Source organism: Salvia splendens, chromosome 6, assembly GCF_004379255.2.
Source record: "Salvia splendens isolate huo1 chromosome 6, SspV2, whole genome shotgun sequence".
Lineage (NCBI taxonomy): Eukaryota > Viridiplantae > Streptophyta > Magnoliopsida > Lamiales > Lamiaceae > Salvia > Salvia splendens.
Genome location: NC_056037.1, coordinates 8,985,582 through 9,005,440, shown reverse-complemented (window position 1 = coordinate 9,005,440; position 19,859 = coordinate 8,985,582). Strand labels below are relative to the sequence as shown.

Here is a 19,859-nt window from a genome sequence, read left to right as displayed (position 1 = left end):
GAAAATAAGACTTGGTTACGGACTGAAAAAGTATAAAATTTTGACGATTCATTTCGACAATCAATTGTGTAAATAAGGCAAGAACAGTGGGTATTTGCAGGCGATTATTAACCTCAAGGTCGCCTTATCGCTGTTTTTTCAGAGAAAAAATACAAGATACCATATCCTTACAAAATTGTGAGATGTCAAGGAATTATGCCCGAGAACTAATGTATACTTGTGATTCTGTCAAGTGATATACAATTTCGTCTTAAGAGTGTGTTCCTACATTTTAAAAAATTGTTTTTTCAGACCACTCATGGTGCCATCAGCCCTTCGATTGTGTAAGAAAGTGATGCAGCCCAGTCGGATTTTAGAAGCAGCGTCTGCAGTGTATGCATCACGTCATAATCTGGGTCGAGCTTCCGTTGCCACCCCTACAAGCCAAAGATATTTGATCCTTATGGAAGGGTACATAATAATAGCATGTAGGTTGATTTCCATGAAGTGAGATGTTCCAGAATAACTGAAAAAATAAATATAATTACCTCAAGGACCAGTAGCGTCACCATCACAGTGCAAACGTTCCCATCAACATTTACTTTATGGCGCCGAACTTTCTCAAGCAGTTGCTGCATGCATTCAGCTGGATGGATCAAATCTCCTTCTGGTGTGCCCCAGAAATCAAATGATTCTCTCACTTCCTGTTAGCATATAGTCAAGAGTGAGATGAATGTCAAGTCTCGACCTCCAAGTTCTCCGATGAACATTAGAGGCTGGTAGCGGGAGTTTCACCACAAAATAAAGTTAATGAGCATTTGTATGCAGGTACAAATCGGTTTCAGAAACACAAGTCAGTAATGCACGTATCATATGAAGAACTAAGATACGAAATCCTCAGAGATATTAATGAATTTGCATGCAGTCAGAGTTCTTGAACGCCACTTGATTTAATGCTAATGCAGGACGACAGTTATTCACCTCGATGAAGGCCTCAGGTTTTGGACAATTCTGTTTCTTCGACAATCTCAGTGTGCACTCTGCTGCAGTTTGCCCATCTCTACACGCAACAGCCTTGAAGAATTCCAGTAAATTTACACGATCATTTTTGGAAAGTTCAGCAGTCATCCCAACGTCGAGGAATATAACATGTGGCTTAGTTTTGAATATCTTTTTGCGAGTAGGCCTTTTATGAGCTACTCGAACAAGGATGTTTCCAGGATGCATATCAGCATGAACAAAGTTGTCCACCTAGCAAAAAATATCTCACAGTTATGAAGTATGCATTGCCAATAGCCCAATAGAAATGAATATTAATTACATGGACCAATTTCAACACTTTCGTGTCATAACCTATAACAGAATTCTCAAGTTCCGTACTTCTTTCTGTAGCCACTATAGTAAAAAGATGAGCAAATTAAGTGCTATATGACTGAGCTCTATAGACAAACCGTGCACCACACATGGCATATTATTGTATTAGTGGCTGATAGAAATCAACTATGGCAACAGATACACACATCAATATGCCGCATACAAGTTGTATACTAGAAAAGTGAGAAACAGATACTAAAAAGTAAATCAATGTTTGAAAAGCCATGCCATTCGCATCTTTACCAATATCCACATGCAGAACGAAAAGAAGACGGGTATAGTGCAGTCCATATGACCTAATTATGATGAAAAGAGAGCGATAAACTAGACCTAATTATGATGAAAAGAGAGCGATAACTAGACCTAATTATGATGAAAAGAAAGTGATAATCATATACGACAAATGAGGAAATAAGATACCAGGAGCATCTTCAGCAAGGCATGGGTTCCAATGTGGGCAAGAGCACTACTTGTTCTATCATTCTTCCCCTCAAGCACATCCACATAGTGAGAAACACTTTCTCCATGCTCAAAAGTTTCCACTAACACAGCTGGATGAACTAAAGGATATACAGGCTTTGGGAAAGAAACATCCTTCCATTGGCGAAAATTATATATGAAGCGGTTCAAATGAGCAGCTTCTCGTGCTAGATCAACTTGAGACATCATGAAAACTGCAAACTGCTGGACACTTTCATCGAGCCTCAGCCAATTCAGAGCAGGAATGAACCTTGACATTCTTGCCACTGCATTAATTATCTCAAAATCCCTTTTTATTGACTCACCAACACCTGGATGTCTCACCTTAACTGCAACTAGCATTGGTTTGACCTGGAGACCACGGTAGCGAGACCGCAACGAAGCTCGATGCACTTGTGCAATGCTTCCAGAGGCCACAGGTTCTTCTTCAAAGTCATCAAAAATTTCTGATATTTTACGGCCGAAAGCTTTCTCAACAGCCTTCTTAGTGTATGCAAAGCTATGTTCGGGGGCCTTGGTGTGAAGTTTCGACAGCTCAATACACAAGTCTCTAGGGAATAGATCTGGCCGTGTGGCCGCCCACTGTCCCCATTTTATGAATGCTGGGCCTGCTCTTTCAAGAGTTCGATGAACAACCTTAAGCCATAACTTCCTAAACTCAGGTCCAAAACTATCTGCAAATGGAGCCATGGCAATGCTTGGTGCAAACAGAAAACTGAGATGTATAGCTCTCAGCAACAAGATAAGGCTCTCAAAAATAGAAATTATCAGTCTGGTCAGGAAAAGATGGCTGTCCTCAGCATGCGTGTATAAACTGTTTCTCGGTGGAATAACATCCGTTTCTGGAACAGAATAGGCAAATGTCATCTGGGAGCCACACATCATAGTAAATATACCAGGAACCACAATGTAAGAACGGCTCAAACCCAAGCTGACTGCCTGAGCAATTCGGTTAATGGTGTGATGAGTTTTGCTCCCATCAAGTGCAGATGCCTGAGCCAACCTCTTCCAAACAACTTGCGCATTATAGGCTATAGAACCGCTAGAAGCAACGGATGTGTAATTCCTGATGCATCTACTGCAGAAAACTCTTCCCACTTTATATGTAGCATTTGGAGCATGCTCTGCTTTAGGCAATAAATATTGTGAGAACAATCTATATTGAGGAGTACACAGCCCTGCTCGAACCATGGGCCCATATTTCACCTCTTCCGGAGAGACACTAGCTCGTTTTGTCCGCAAAGATCGCAATGCTCTCCTAATGTTTCCAACTTTCAATAGTCTGCAGTCCAATTGCTATGTTTAAGCAAAATTTCAATCAAGGAAAATAAAATAACTTGTTCTAGCAACAATTCCAAACTTTTAGGATACAGAACTTACTAGAAAAGCACGCAATTACTATTGGATCGTTTCACTATACATAACACCATAATTTGTCTCCTAAAATAAAGGAAAAAAAACATTAAAATTAAACACGCACTTGAAATCTGTTCGATCAACTATACCCAATACCTAGTTTTAAACACCTCAACACACAAAAAATCCCAAAAACCGATTCAGTCAGTGCAAATAAGAAATCAGCTCAACAAAAAATTGAGAGGGAAAAGAGAAACAGAGAGCGCGTTGTACGGACCTCGACATGGCGAAAACTGGCTGTGAGATAAAAGGATGGGGACTAGAGAATGCCGGTGATGCAGTTCGCCGCCGAAGAGCATTTTCTAGCGACCGGTAAACGTTCAACCATATGGATCACACAGTTTTCTTAGATTCAAAATTTATACCAAAATATTAGTAATAGTTAGCTGCTGATCCCTCCTCCAAAAAATCCAGAATCAAAATGGAGCACAATGAATATGAAACAATTATCGCGTAATAGCAGCTAAGATTGAAACAGCAATTCTGAGCAAAATGTAAGAGATTGGAACAGAAATTGCTGCTTTCATTCAATAAAACCTAAGCTAAGGCGGCGAACAATTTATTGAATTCTAAAGAAGATGAATAAACCGGGTTCGTGTAACTCCGGCTTGACCCGGTTCAACTGTTAGTTATGTGATTTTATTGGGACAGAATTCCATAATAGTGGGAAAGCATAATAGTTAGTATACGAGATTACGAGTTGCGAATAATTTTTTTATTTTGTTTATCACTTCATTTGATTTACTTTGTATATGAATTTACACTAGTAATTTTTTATAGGGTCTACTTTTATTTGTGTGTTTGTCTTACCCTCTCATTAAATAATTATTTTAGCCAAGTTGAATAAAAAATTAGCATCGAAATTGTGATTGAGTTGATAATTGAAATTTAAAATGAGTTTTAACTTTTTATTTTTCACCTTTCAGATATTGACGTTTGTAAATGTCCGCATTACCAAAGAAAATGTCACATTCCAAATACTGTTCCATATAATTATTGATTATCATATCTCATCATAATGAACAAAATCCATAGAAAATGGAAAAAACATAGAATTCTCGTAGTTTAAATGTTTGAAGCAATATTGTATAAGAATATCAACGACATTTCTATTTGATGATGTGGATATGAACCATGTCTTTTCCCATTGATGTGAAAACTAAAAATTCACCTAATTTTACTTATTGTATGAGTTGTATATTTTCTACCACCTAATTTTACTTATTGTATGAGTTATAGACTTTCTAGGGCTGCCAATTTGGGTATATGATATCAGATATTACATGTCTTCATACTTTAATTTGATTGTTTGGTACACGTTTTAAATGCAGCTATTGAATTTGATATAACATAAATTTAAAAAATATATTAAATATTTTAAGAGGTTATCGAAAATTTATATTAAAATATGAAAAGATGACATTTTAATTAGAAAATTTTAAAAATAAAAGATGAATATTTAAACGTGACGGATGAACTATTAATTTATTTACTAACTTTTGATTAGCTATTTTTTACTAATTCTAATCAGGAGTTAATCGTATAAACATTAACGTCCACATTTTTCTCTTCTTTAATACTTGTAAAGTTTTTTGAAGGTGCCACAATTAATGTTTTTTTCAGAAAACGATAATGATATTTTATAACCTAGTGTTATTTGAAGTACTTTAAGACGTAAAATTAAGACACTACCCAACCTAATTTATAAGCGATAAATCTCGTTTTTTATGTATCAAAATATGGCGAGCAAGCATTTAAATAGAAACAACAGCTAAAACGGGGTAACACCAAATAAAAAATTGACATAACGAGCTACCCCAAAACAACGCAGTTTGCACAAACAATAATTAGGGAACAAGACAATCCACGCACAACACAGTGAAAGCATGTAGTATTTGTCAATATTTACAAGTGGTTTAACATTATATTGATTACTTATTTTGTAATGCTATATTGATTGTTGGAAGTTGGAACTTATGCAGCTAGCTAGTTTGATAACGCTATATAGATTGACTTCTTTAACTATGCTGATTAATGATTGTTATTTAACGTTATTTATTACTATGGTGAATGTTGGGTAAAACTAATATAGTTTGATAACGTCCATATTGACTTGTCTTACTATGCTGATTAATGTCCACACAAATTTCTTCATATTATTCTATATAATAAGGTTTTATTTTGCTAGGTTTTTCATATAATCACCTATAATTTGATAAGTATGATGTGAAAAAATGGTTTAAATTGGAGGTTATATTTTTGAAATATTTTTAAAAGAGAAAAAATGGTCGAACTTCAAATTCAAACATAAAATTTGCATGATTCTATAATTAAATGCTTTAGTTACTTTTATCGGATAGTTGTACCCTTGTACTAATGAGTGGAGTACTAAACCTAAGGTGTGTGGACTGTGGACTGTGGACTCATTTATCCTTAATCAAATGGCCAAATCACAGCCAGCTATTCCACCCATTGAGATATCTACAAATCAGCACGGGAAAATGCACTAGGCCGCTTGTGAAATAATTACCAAAAAAAAGTCTTTTAGTTAATTATCGATCATCCATATGCTAATCCAATGATTTATATTTTGTCTCAATTCAATTTGTATTGTAGGGACGATTTCATCCCAATGCAGCGATGTATATATCCTCAGAAAATTTGATTAAGTTGTAAATATTGTAATGGATGTGCCATATAGTAATGTAGATTATTAGTCTAATAATGTAACTTAAATAATAATGTACATTTTAGTAAAATAACATACTAGCATTTTAGTCTAATAATATAAATTATAAGTCTAATAATGTTGATTGGCTAATAATGTAGCTTATCACAACCATCAAATCCAAAAATAAGGTATTGTGTTTTATACAAAAGAGGCATGAGGACTCTAATACGCCCCTATTTATAGATGCATAAATAATTTAACTGTTACCAAAATTGAAGTTTGGGGTGGATTTTGATTGGAATAAATCAGAAAGAAATTAATGTTATTTTTAAATTAAAGTAGAAATATCGCGTTTTAATTATGAACAATGAGAATTAAGCAATAGACAACTCAATAATTCTTCAAATTTTTATTAAATGAAATCACTATCCACGCAAATTAGATCTAAACATCATGCCACACACTTGGTGAAAATTGACCGATTAAAAATTTGACCCTTCATCCAACTCGAACATCACCAATTTATTGTTGGGTTGGGTCTGTGGAAATGAATCTCATAAAATAATTTTTAAATATATATATATATTCGGTTCATTATCCATATTTGTAAAACCATTCATACGAATGAAAAGTCATCTTCATCGAGAATTCTTCCCAATAACCCAACTCTTGGATGAAATAAAGTAAAGCATTAGAAATCGAAAAAGCAATTGAAAAAATTGAAGGGTCAATTTGATTTTTGGCTTATTAATTAAGATGATTGGTTGAGGCTACCTCTTTTATACTCCAATTGGATTACATTTGACTTTGCGATTTTATAAGTCCAAAAGGTAAATGCGAGGAACAAAATTGGGACAACAAAATTCATGGAGCAGCTTCTATATATGTGGAGTCTTTCATCACCGATCATTTACATGTATGTATCTTCTTGAATTAATTGGGGCTGCAACTACTTATCATATTTAATGCTATCAATAAATCATAATTTCCATTTGTTAAGGATTTTTTTTTCATTGTTGTGTTTTAAATGTCACACACGCAGAAATGATGAACACAAAGTCGCATTACAATCAATATATGGCCCATAACAAATCAATAGCTCACAGCCCCACACTTTTCAAAGAAATATAGGTTTTAGAAAAAGAGTGAAATGCATAAATAATTGCCAATGTTAGGCTTATAATTTTTGCCGGTGTTTTATTAGCATGAATAACCTATGGCTTATCATCATATTTGAGGTTTATTTTGTATTATTTGTGACCTTTTTGTTCATTTTGAAAAATTTCAGTTCAGTGGCATTTTTGTCTCACTTATTATATCCATTCACATCCAATTATTTTATTGTTAATTAAACTTTAAATTCTAAGTTATATAAACAACTCCATGTGCATATACTTTATTCCTTTACGTCATCATCCAGTGGAATATTAGTAGTCATTCACGTCCAATTATTTTTTATTACCAAATAATTCTTAAAATTCAAAGTTATTAAATCGAATGTATGCTTATATACTTAATTTCTAAACATTATCATAAAATGGAATAATAGTCATTAACATTCAATTAATTTTTTAATACTAAATCATTTTTAAAATTCTTATTTATAAAAATGATGTAATTAATTTCCTAATGTTATCATTTAATGAAATAATAATAATAATAATAATAATAATAATAATAATAATGATAGTTATTTATATCCAATTAAACAATACTCCAATACTTATTTACATTCAAATAAAAAAATTATACTCCTATTCTACAAATGTAAAAAGTGAATATTGAATTAATGGTCTCAATAAGAAACAAACTTGTGAAAAATGATGAATGTATAATCGAAAGATGAAATAAGATGACAAAGCAAAACACAAGAAACAAATGAAGATACTAGTCGTAATGTGGAATTGGAGTGAGCCACATGGCTGGAGCAATCCTGGAGGAGGAATCGGTGGATTTCTGAGAGGGATAATAATCGATGGAAGATATTTTGTCATTCACATGCCAATGTCGTCATTTCTTCCAACATCGGCATCATAACTAGTACTCCCTCCGTCTCGGACTACTTGCACTTATTTCCTTTTTAGGCGTCCCAAGTTATTTGCACTCTTTCCATTTTTAGTAAAAATTTTCACCTACAGCCGTAATATTTGACTTTGCTATACACTCATTCCTTAATCTCCGTGCCGAAAAGGAAACGTGCGAGTAGTGCGGGACGGAGGGAGTACCATCTTCGTTGAAATAAATAAATAGAATCCGGAGTCAAGTTGAAGTCCGCCGCGGGCAGCGCGAACGCGTGGTTGCTTCCCACAAACATTGCCAAACCATCCAACGAACCATCCATGTACCTCATTTCACCTCCTTTTTCGCGATCAATTTCATACACACGGAAACGAAGGATTTTGTGATAAAAGCGGCGTAGATAGCTTCTCCACCTCCTACTCCTCCTTCTCCTCACCAACATCATCGTCGCCATCGTCGTCGTCATCATCATCAGGAGCAAGATGCAACATAATACGCATCAGTAGAAATAGGCGGTCGGAATGCTCATCGATGACAAGATACTTCGGGCAACTGTAGATCCAATACCCGACCTCGTCCCGTTGAAAGCAAAGTTGGGCGTTCCAAAGTAAGGATGAGGGATATTCGAGGTCCCAGCACTCGAGCGTCCAGACCATCCCCGACTTGGCCAATAGGCAGAAGATGTGGTTGTGGCGGGTGGAGTAACAGGTTTTGTTGTAGGGGCCCTGGCCGCAGACGGGGAGCCAACTGGTGGTGGCGTGGGCGGGGGAGCAGACCGCAAGGCGGTAGGAAGGTTCGTAGTGCATGATCGCGCGGCAGGAGGGGGAGCCGGGAGAGGAGGTTAGGGGATGATATATTGCCTGGGCACAGTGCCGTCGTCGATGATGGGACAAGTCATTTTCGTGTTTAAGAAGATAAAGCCAGGTGAATCTAGAATAATGATCTATGAAGGACACATAATATGAATAGTCATTCTTAGATTTTATTGGTGATGGCCCCCAAAGATCACTATGCACAAGCTGGTATCCTAGATTTTTGAGGTGAAGTTGTCTGGAAAAGTTAGTTGAGTGAGATTTAAAAGCACTTTTTCCAATGTTATGAATATTAACAACACTACCATTTCCAAGTAAGAGATTTTTACCTCCTGTGTACTCAGTGCTTATGTTGAGATTGCTCAAGTCATTGGAGATAAGATGTGTTGCCCCCGAGTCAGGATACCAGCTTGAAGAAGGATTAGAGGTGTAGCTGAATTCTGATGGTGTTCTAACTGAGAAGGAAGCTGATGGAGATCTAGGCACTGACTGGACCAGATTAGCTGATGGATTGAAGAATCCATGATTCTGCTGTTGTGAGAAATTTCCTCTAAACTGGACTTGTGGAGGTGTGAAGTTATGCTCAAATCTGTGCCAACACTTCGCAGCAGTGTGGCCTGGCTTCTCACACAATTGGCAGATGATTTTGTTGTTGCCTCTGCCATAGCTTCTTCCACCTCTGTCTCCTCTGTTATGTCTTCCTCCAAAACCTCTTCCACCTCCAGAATCAAATCTGCTATTGTTGAAACTTTGTTGCTCCTTTTTCTGACCAGGTTGATGCTGGACAAGATTGAGTGAAGGCTGAAATCCATCTGAGACTACTGAATGAGCCCGGGTAGACTCCATTCTTGATTCAAAAGTCAGTAGAAAGGCACTAACATCTCCAATGCTCCATGGATCTACTTTAACAAACTCTGAACATTGTACTAATCTACTTTAACAAACTCTGCAAGACATGTTTCCTCTTTAAACCGCGCAACACCACATCGCGCCAAGTATATATGTGGTCATCCATCTTAGCTGGCTTGTCCGTGGTTTCAACGCGTTCGAGATTGATCATTAGCTCCTTTTGTGCCGCACACCCCTTACTCTTTTTTGTCTCATTCTCAGCTTTAGCTCTCATGGAGTTCGTGATTGCTTTGGCTTGTGCACAACGCATTGCAGCTTGATCAGCTTGACGGTCCAGTGACTTGAGACAATATAATGCAGCTTGATCAGCTTGGCGGTCAGGTGACATGAGATCAAGCATCGCGGCTTGTTGATCAACTCGGCATGTGCCGGCTTGATCAACTTGGTTAGCAGCGGCTTGATCAACTTGCGGCATGTAGTGTGAGCGTCAGCATGCAATGGCTTGATCAAGTTGATTAGCTGTAGTTTGATCCAGCCTAGGCGTCTGATCATCTCTTCTAACACTAACAAAATAAAACATAAAAGTAGCATGTTATCACAAGAAGTGGACTATTATCCTCTATTCTCTCTATAATTCCAATCCCCCAGCCATATTACACACATTCTTAGAACATTTCATAGAAATTTCCAAAGTGGCCCCATCCACCCATTCAACAATGTAATTTCATAGGTGACTTCAGAATCATATATTTATAATTCCATTCCTTTATCACCAAACACCCCTCTCTCTTCTTTATCAAAATCACCATGCATGGATATGGAGCAAGAAGAACTCCAATTCCTAGGCCTCTTCGGCATCTACAAAAAAACCTTCACACTCATCTTCAAGCTAAGAAAAACCTTCACCCAACTCACCTTAACCCTCATCCTCCCCCTCTCCTTCATCTACCTTGCTCAAGAGCGGGTCTCCGAAATCCTCTTCTGGAAGATCCGCTTCAACGAGTTCCTCCTCCACGAGGCCTCTCCCGGGACCCTCAAGCACGACAGGCTCTCGAAGCTCGTCACAAAGGAATGGGCTGAGTACATCCTCCTCAAGCTTGCCTACTTCGCCCTCATCCTCGTCTTCTCCCTCCTCTCCACCTCCGCCGTCGTCTACACCGTCGACGCCACCTTCCGGACCGTCATGCGCGTCGTACCTCGGGTATGGAAGAGGCTCATGGTAACCCTGTTCGTGTGGAGCGCCATAAAAATAATTTTTTTATTTAAAAGTATGTACATAGTGTATTATACTTAAGAGGTATTGATTTTCCATATTTAAAGATTAAGTAGTTTTTAATGAAAATAGTCTAATGCATATTTTCTAAAAATAACTTTACAAGTGTGCATGTTTAGTGGAGGTGGACCCTTTATACTTCCATTTGTCAAAGATTCATTAGTTGGTCACACCACCTTATTTTGCCACTTAAGTGTGAATGGATCACTGAATATTTTCTCCTATTTAACACATCAATATATGAAGGTGGGTCAAACCACTAACATTGGTCAAGAAAGAATTTAATCGGATACACTTATGCTAAACAATCTAATTCATGATGAGCCCACCAACTTCCTGGCAAAATGCCTACGGTTAAAAACCACCGACGTGCCAAGATCAAAATTCGAATTTCATCTTTCTTTGATATTAGTATTTTTTTCGAATTTGCCAGTAAAGAATACTCGGTTGCATTTGATTTTTACTAGATGTAATAAGTAGAGTAAATTATTTCAATCAACAACCAGTACATAGGGCAATCCAACAATGGTAGCCCGTGTTCCGAGAGCATGTTGTGGCCACCGAACGGCTAGTCGCGAACTACTTTACTGACAAACCAAGGTGGGGCGCAACAATTTTTCGTTGTCGTTTCAGAATGTGCTGTTCTGTTTTCCTACGCAATGAGAACACGTTAGAGGGATGTGATGCTTACTTCTAAGAGCGCCTGACGCATCCGATAGATTTGGTTCAGTAGAAGTGCAATACTGCAATTCGGCCGTTGACATATGGAGGCGGGGTAGATCGATTTGATGAGTATCTCCGTGGAGTTGTGGAGACAGTTTGCCACACATATTTGCGAAGGCCGACCACTGTTAATGCCCAATCCCTGATGAATTTGCACGACAAAACTGTGTTAAATAAATTAAGTGAAAAAATAAAATAGAAAATTGAATAAATAGAGAGATAAAAATAAAATAAAATAAGTGAGACAAAAGTAAGGAAGACGAGATAATGTTACATTATGCTAAAAAAATGTCCTAATTATTGTGGGACAAGCTAAAAAAATACTACGAGTGACAAAGTATATGACTAGCGTGAGAGTACTAAAAATTGCCGAGATTTATGCTTTTGCAATTAATAGAGAAAATAAGTGAAAATGCAGAAAAAATGAGCTTAAATCATCCACTGAGAAAATAGAGGTAAAACATAACGTCGCGCAATTTTCGAGTTGTGAATCAGACGGCGATTTTCAGCTTCACTTGCATATCACATCATTTGTGAGGTATTCTGGGTAAATTGCTTTTATTTTTTATTTTTTTACTAGGGTTTATGAAACTTAATTCATCCCCATATTCTTCTTCTCCATTTTTTGCTTTTTTTTCTGAACACATCACATCAGATAAGCTCAAACGAAAATGTTGCCGAGGTGGGGAAGAGTTTTGAGCCGTATAAACAGTATTAATAGTTTCCAGAAAAACAGTGAATTTGTGAAGAGAGAATCATCACTTTTTCTATTTCGGGATTATGCAAAGGTTGCTGCCGCTGTTGAGCCAGATGTTAAGAGCGACATCAGTAAGCCCGAGGTATGGGGATCGCTTGTTGATTTAGCTCCTTCAAAATTAATAGCGTACATGTTTTTTTTCCTATTATCGCAAGCATTTGTTTGGATCGGTTGAATTATTTTGGGATTGGGATTAGGATAGGATAGTTTGGGGCACTGTCAGTTAACGGATTGTTGATTGTTGGTGGGAGTTAGTCTTGTTTACTCAATCAGATTATCTTGATATTATGTAATGGGAAATGAATGGAATTCAAAATTCTTCTAACAGTTTGGTAGATTTAGGGGTTTAAATTATTAGTGAGAAATGAATCAAATGATGAAATGTATGTATTGCTTCTGGATGTGCTTACATTTTTTCTAGAGAATTGGAGTGCTATCCAACAAAGTTAAACGTGATCTTAAAAAGCACCTGCTTTTCTTTTGAGCACTTCTAAACTTATTGTGCGTAATACTTGTTTGTAAGTTGAAAGATGAAGGATGTAATAGGCACCTCTGTCATGGTAGATTGGTTTGATTCATTACGGAAACTTATATTTTCATGGGGTTCAGGCTGCTGTGGTAGAAAGCAAATTAAAGTGAAGTGATAATGTAAATTTAGTTTATGTGAAATTCATGTTGGCTTGGCTACTATGAGATTTTGTCGCTATTCAGTTTTCCTTGCCTGACTTACAATTACGTGCATCAATAGGTGAAACTTAACAACTTGTTTTGGTCGAAGCCACGTTCATTGGCATTGGCACCTGACTCACCATATAGAATTGATGAACCCCAGTACGTGGGTATTAGACGATTTATACTGAAGTTGATGCTGTTCTACAGCAAGCAGAGTCAGTTCATCCGTCGGGCTAATGCTATTTACACTCGTGTACAATATCAAGTTGATAGGCCTGCTATATACGATGGTCAGGTTTTTTGTTTTTTTGTAGCTTGTTGCAGACACTTTACTGCGATCTATTTGCTCCTTCTGTTTGACATTTGTTGAGTTCCATGTAAAATTAGATATGATAGAATATGTCCAGTGTCCCTGTTGTCCGTATTGGTAGCTAGATTTTGTCATATGACTATCATTTAAGTTCCATGTATAAAAGAACAAGATTTTTTTTCGATTCTTAACTATTGTCTCATTGTTACTTTAATTATATATTTACCATATTGTTATGCAGTGTTTTCCTTGGAGCAGACTTTCAAAACAACCTTTTCCTTGCTTGTACTCCATATGTGGCTTTGTCTGCGTCGTCTAAAGGAGGAGGGGAAGGACGGTGTTGAGTTGGGTCAGTACTTATCTGAGATTTACAATCATGATCTTGAACTGAGGGTCTCCAAGGCTGGGGTGAGTTACCTACAAGCTCTGTTGGTCGTAACCTGCTATTGGTTATTTCTACATCGTCTTTCATGTTTTGATAGGTTAATACTTTTAAGATTATTATGCTTAGTATATTTGTTGATCAGTCATTGTAGATTCTTGTTAGCATGATAGGTTTCATAATTCAATAGGATGTTGTCAAGAGTTTAATTGAGTAAGTTTATATAAAACCCTTGATATTATTTGGGAAGTATCTCTCTTGTCACTATAGTTTTCTGATACTGTTATTTTAAATTATTCCTTAAATTCAGGTAAATTTACTGTTATCCAAATGGATGAAAGAATTGGAGAGAATATTTTATGGAAATATTGTTGCGTATGATGCTGCAATTGGAAAACATGATGAGCTGCAAAATGTTATCTGGAGGTATGGGATTTTCATAAAATACACAGCTATGGTTAATGCACAGTGGTTGTGCCTGCTTTCTCCTCATCTGTATATAAAATATTACAGTAGCTAGCTAGCTTTTGGCATCAAGCCAGCAAATTTTCATAAGCTAGACATATCAATACTATGCATCAGCCTTGATGAATCTGAATAACTTCATATATGGCGAAATTGGTGGAGGCCAAGGTTATGCTGAATTGTACACCATCAAGGATTGTGATGTAGAATGTGTTGTTGTTTAATGCCTTTGGTCTTTTGATTGTAATGCAGGAATGTGTATTCAGATGATGGTAAATCAAAACCAACCGAAGGTGCCTTACTTTCTGTCCAGGCAAGTTCCCATATCTTACTTAGTTGCATGGATTGGCTATCATTGCACGTGGGTTGTATGGCTATCATTGAATATCTATTAATCAAACTGAGAAGATGCACAGTTCTTTTGGATTTCGTAGAATTTCACTTATTTTGATGAATGATGTAATTATTAATTGTTCGAGTCCCTCACTGAATTACAACTGCAGTAAAGTATACCTTTTCTTCTTTTCTTATACATTTGTGGTGCTTCTGAAAATGCTAACTCATGTTGTTTTTCTTATATTTCTTCAGCTTCAGATTCTTGTTAGAACATGAAATTTACCTCCATTGTCCTCTGGACTATATTTGCACCAAATTCTGACTTCAGTTGGGTTTATGTTACCATAGTTTCAAACTTTCAATCATTACTCCATTTCATTTTAAAGAAGGATATCCCTGAAAATGGAATGTAAAATCTTAACTCTTTAATCTTTCGGAATTGTCCCACGATGGTCAAAATCGAAACTAATATGACAAAATCAAATATGATGGGACAACAAAACAACATTGATTTGGACAATTCGTCCGCAACGATGTGGTTTTGTTACTACATCATATTTTATTTTGGCACATCGGTTTCGACTTTGACTGTTGTTGGACAATTGGAAAAAATTGAAAAGTTATGATTGTATATTCCAAATTCAAAATTATGGGATTGACCAAGAGTCAACGAAATGTTGTGATTCAAATGCCACCACCCGTTCTAAAGATATCATATTATTGAGCATTAAAGACCCCCCCTGGCCCCTGCCCTCCAATATAATTTATAGGTGGGAAACCTTAGGCTGATTAGATTGTCACTTAGTTTGTTTTACATATTCCCATTTTTTGGGCATAAAATAGAACCTTACAGTTCATGGAAGGTCCAAATATTTGGACTTTTTCTAGCCAAAGTCCTTAGAAAACAACTCATGTGTTCATATGCTTGATTATAGCATGCAACATATTATTTGGATCATTTGATACTTCTTACGTGATAAGATGCAATGTATCTCTGTACTAGTGTACTTGCAGCATGCTTTTGATCTCTCTTTGCTTGTTTGTTACCTCCGGGAAAAATTTGATGTCTTTGACTAGTTACGGCTCAGCTTTTGCTTTCTTGTAATCTGAATCAGTCTGTCGTGTCCTTGAGTTACACTTTTTTCCCTGATGCAATGCTTGAATTACATTGTAGCTGAAGTTCAATAATTAGGCAGTCATATTCATCTTTTCTTTACTGCTTTCAGGCATTCACAAGATATGTTCGTAATGAAGCAAGTGCTCTCTCATTAACAGGTATGGTTCCTGTTTTCATGTGTGCAAAAGCCAATAAGCCCTGCTAGGATTGCACTTTCAGATTAATTTCTTTCCCATCTGTTCAGGAATTCATTTGATGGGATAAAGTAATTGAGTGAAGACATTAGACATATTATTATATAAAAGACTAAAGTAGAAGATTTAAATTTAATCATCTTAACAACTAATGAGGCGAAAGGTTAGGGTTCATACCCCATATTCCCCCACATCCAACTCACAACTTTTTTGTATATCTAAGTCCTTACCACGTAGGTTATCCGATGATTTAGCCATGTCCAACTCATGACTTGTGTTCAACCAAACTGTCTTCGTTTAGCATTATGAATTATGATATATAGATATTTTTTTTATCTGAGTACTAAGTGAAGGCTCTCAAACATTCCATCTATACAAAATGGGTTTGGGCTGATAGAGCCTCAGTGCAGTGGAAAATGTGATCCTTTACATATCATAAGTCTTCCATATACTTATCGTTGAAACCTTTTTATTTAGTGTTGGCTTGAGGAGTGGATTTTCAAAACTTGTTGCATCTTGTGCTTTTAAGATATTTCAAGTGACAAATTGTGGCAACTCTTTGTGTAGATAAAGAAGCTGTACTTACAGGCAACTTCAAATTCACGTCGTTGGAGGATGGAGGGAGGGACAAATAAGTGATATACAGTAGGGAAATAGTGCAGATGATTATTAGTATAATTTATGTATCATGCCAAAACAAATCCCTCCTAAATTGGAGTACAAAATCTTTAGTGACTGTTCAGCACTTCAGATTCCTCAAGCGCAAGCGCAATTTGTTTCTTAATTTAACTTTTTCTCTTTCCTTTTCTTCTACTTAGAGTAATACGCAGAGTCAAAAGGCAGTTGGTTTGTATGCACTTCAGTTTCATCGTGATTACATTGTTTGCAAATAATACTTATATACTTGAGTTCTATTTAAGTTTGTCGTAATTGTAAACATTTTTTTTTTATCAATGTAACATGTAGTGGATAAAAACTGAAGATTGATGGGTCATTTCTTCGACATGGTTATAAGAAAAACAACTAATTTCAGGCTTGAGATTAAGCTTTCTAAATGTGTTTGTTGAAGGTAATGGACCTCTTTCATTCTCTTTAATACAAGTTGAAGAAGATGAGTGGATTATTGTTATTATTGTTTTCTTCACATAAATAGTACTAGTAAAAGTTAAACATACTTATAAATAGAAGATGCGAGACCACGTTTTGAGCAATGAGCACATGGTTTTCATCAAAGCCTCCAAACCTTTCTCTATCACAGCCTCTTGTTTTCTCAAAATCCATCAAACTTACTTTCCCACTCTATCTATATATATTGAAGTATTATGGAAAGAAAATCTTTAAAGATAGTTTTGGATATTGATGAATAGTGTGGCGTAGATGAGGTCGATGCAGGGGATGAAAGAGGTCGCCTTTTCCACCGTCAAATCACTCAAGGATTCTGCTTCGCCTTTGCATGATTCCGGCAAGTTTTCCGGCGGCATCGACTCCACGGATTCGACGGCCGTTGTCGTGAAATCTGATAAATTCAAACAGGCTGAAGACTCTCTGCGCATTGTCATGTACTTGAGCTGCTGGGGTCCCAATTGACATCTCTCTCTCTCTCTCTACATAAAAATAACAAGAGTCGGCGTCTATGTATATACACAATTACTAGGAAATCGAAACATACATTTTATATTAGTTAGTTGTTTGTATAGTCTCATTTTTTTCCGTTTATTTAATTTGCATTTGAGGTAATGGTAATATCGTATACTACATGATTTTGTTCCACAGTTTGTTGTTTGAACATGTTTCCCTCCCACTTTCAGTTTCATTGTTTTGTTTAAGTTGTATAGTGAAATAACTCATCAATAATATAGATTTATTAATCCTAAAATCATTTATCGATTAGTATGAATTAAAAAATTGAAAGGAAAAAGTCATAACTCTTAAACTAATTAATACCAAAAGTATTAAACTAAGAGTAGAACACAAGAATGATATTAGAAAATCAGTGAAGCATGAAATGAACAGACACACATACAAATAAAAAGGGCTACAGCCCAATCATCTGTGGATAATAAAGCTGAAGCCCAATATAGAAAGGATAATAGTAGGCAGGCGCAGCAATTGGATTTTAACCACACAACCACAAAAACTTATCATGTGATATCAATAGCTTCTTCACCTCTTGATTTCCATCAAAACGATGAATGCAATCAAAGCACACGCCCTACGCTGCTGCCAGTTAACCCCACCCTTCAAATCTCGCAATTTCACGGAAATTAATCGGATAAACATCTCGGCCGCGAGGGGACGGAGGGTGGCGGTGAGAGCCTGCGCAGAGAAGAAAACCGAAAGGCGGAGTTTCCTGACGCTGGAAGAGGCTGGTTTGGTGGAGATCTCCGGCCTCAGCACGCACGAGCGCTTTCTATGCCGATTAACGGTACATCTCTAAATAATTAAATTATACATCTCTCTGTGTATCTCTAAAATGTACATGTGATTTCAGATATCATCGTTGAATCTGCTTCGAGTGATATCGGAGCAGGAAGGGTGCAAAATTGAGGAGCTGAACGCGGGGAAGGTATGTGATTGGTTCATCAAAGATAAGCTCAAAAGAGAGCAAAATTTGGATGCAGTTCTGCAATGGGATGATTCTGAACTAATGTTATGAATTACTAATATTCACTTCTTCTATCATCTCCTTATTCTTCCTTATCCATATATGACTACTATTAATTATTTGTTTTACTTAATGTGCTTCGTGTTGCAATCTTGTTACCATTATTTATTTGGTTTAGGATTAAAATTTTTTATAAGAATAATTACTTTATCGAGCTATAGCAGAGTATGAGACAACAAACGATGACGAAATTAATTTTTAAAACTTTTGTGACAGAGGGATGTTTTGATTTCAAATTGTACTCCATTTCGATATACTCATGTTCAAACTAAAACTTTATAATTATGTGCATGTTTAGCTTTATTCAATCACAGTTCAAAAATCAGTGTATCTAATCAGTGGCGCTAATCAGGCTTAGATCTCGTGGAATATTTTTATAGAGAGACTTCAATGTCTTGGGCTGATTTATCAAATTATGCTAATAATGGCCACTTGATTGATTTTCAACTTAATCTCTTAATCTTTCTTTCTCATGCTAGACGGTAAATTCTCCTATTCAAAAATATTTGGTCCATTTAATAATCTTGAGAAAAAATAGCAATATAAGTAAATGGAGTAACACAATAAATCGAAGGAACTGATAGTAGTAATACATATTTTAACATCACTTATCAATCCACGATAGAGGAGTTAGTTGTTTCACATCAAATTCAAGCCGATGAAAAAATTCCAGATAACAACCACTAGATACATAAACATAGTGCTCACTTATCAAGAATTTAAATGCATCTTACTCTTAATAGTATTGGAATTATTTTGAAATTTTAATCATGTAATTAGATCCGAAACGACTATTAGGATCAGGAGTGTAACACTCTAATTTAACTTCAACATAAATATCACGTGCATAAATTAGTTGTTTAACCAATCTAACCACGCTACACATTATTCGGATTAATTTATTCCTCTAACTTTTTCATACTATTATTTATTAATTTATTCTCATCCCACGGCCCCACCATGAACTTAATTTTGTCGATATCAGAGTAAAAAGTATTACTGCTACTTTCTTAATATTTCAAACCAAACCACAAGAGACTATGGTCCATCTAAAATTCGTAAATAATCATACAAAGAAACTTTGCATTCAGCCTAATTTATTTCTTTTCAACCACTACGGCCTACGGTCGTTACAATTTTCATTTAAACAATAAAAAAATAAAAAAATGGAGTAATTAGTATTAATAGAGAAATAGTAGGAGTATAATTAATAAACTAAAGTAGAAGCAAAGCAAAAAAGAGTAAATTTAGGGCGTGTTCTCCTTGTCCGTTATGCCCATATTCCACTCCAAATCTGTACATATCCTAGTGTTTGCCTTCTGCCATTTAAAATCTTGATGGCCCGAGAAAAAAGGACAGACCCTC

The 19,859-nt window shown here is 36.2% G+C and overlaps 4 protein-coding genes and 1 long non-coding RNA gene across 6 annotated transcripts; 4 read left to right on the top strand and 1 right to left on the bottom strand.

The window, feature by feature from the left end:
• Positions 1-93: 93 nt before the first annotated feature.
• Positions 94-3,786, bottom strand: LOC121806384 (probable serine/threonine-protein kinase abkC). Its single transcript, XM_042206401.1, has 5 exons — positions 3,467-3,786; positions 1,774-3,115; positions 961-1,230; positions 528-683; positions 94-416 (listed from the first exon to the last, which is right to left on the bottom strand). Exons 1-5 carry the CDS (start codon positions 3,472-3,474, stop codon positions 297-299), a joined length of 1,896 nt encoding a protein of 631 aa, XP_042062335.1. The 5' UTR covers positions 3,475-3,786; the 3' UTR covers positions 94-296.
• Positions 3,787-10,417: 6,631 nt separating this feature from the next.
• On the top strand, positions 10,418-10,929 carry LOC121808739. The gene is made up of 2 exons (XM_042209328.1): positions 10,418-10,819; positions 10,921-10,929. Exons 1-2 carry the CDS (start codon positions 10,418-10,420, stop codon positions 10,927-10,929), a joined length of 411 nt encoding a protein of 136 aa, XP_042065262.1.
• A 1,047-nt stretch (positions 10,930-11,976) lies between these two features.
• Positions 11,977-16,748, top strand: LOC121806409 (ubiquinol-cytochrome-c reductase complex assembly factor 1-like). 2 transcript variants are annotated; one of them, XM_042206431.1, is made up of 8 exons: positions 11,977-12,134; positions 12,252-12,435; positions 13,102-13,315; positions 13,577-13,743; positions 14,028-14,143; positions 14,435-14,495; positions 15,745-15,793; positions 16,397-16,748. In XM_042206431.1, the coding sequence occupies exons 2-8, from the start codon at positions 12,268-12,270 to the stop codon at positions 16,462-16,464; spliced, it is 843 nt and encodes a 280-aa protein (XP_042062365.1). In that variant the 5' UTR covers positions 11,977-12,134; positions 12,252-12,267; the 3' UTR covers positions 16,465-16,748. The 2 variants fall into 2 exon arrangements, with proteins under 2 accessions (XP_042062365.1, XP_042062367.1); XM_042206433.1 differs by having other exon boundaries at positions 11,991-12,143.
• A 96-nt stretch (positions 16,749-16,844) lies between these two features.
• LOC121806408 lies at positions 16,845-17,617 on the top strand. Its single transcript, XR_006051670.1, has 2 exons — positions 16,845-16,898; positions 17,197-17,617. It is a non-coding gene; the product is annotated as an uncharacterized LOC121806408 (long non-coding RNA).
• A 318-nt stretch (positions 17,618-17,935) lies between these two features.
• Positions 17,936-18,567, top strand: LOC121807154. The gene is made up of 2 exons (XM_042207362.1): positions 17,936-18,254; positions 18,321-18,567. The coding sequence occupies exons 1-2, from the start codon at positions 18,018-18,020 to the stop codon at positions 18,483-18,485; spliced, it is 402 nt and encodes a 133-aa protein (XP_042063296.1). The 5' UTR covers positions 17,936-18,017; the 3' UTR covers positions 18,486-18,567.
• The last annotated feature ends 1,292 nt before the right edge of the window (positions 18,568-19,859 follow it).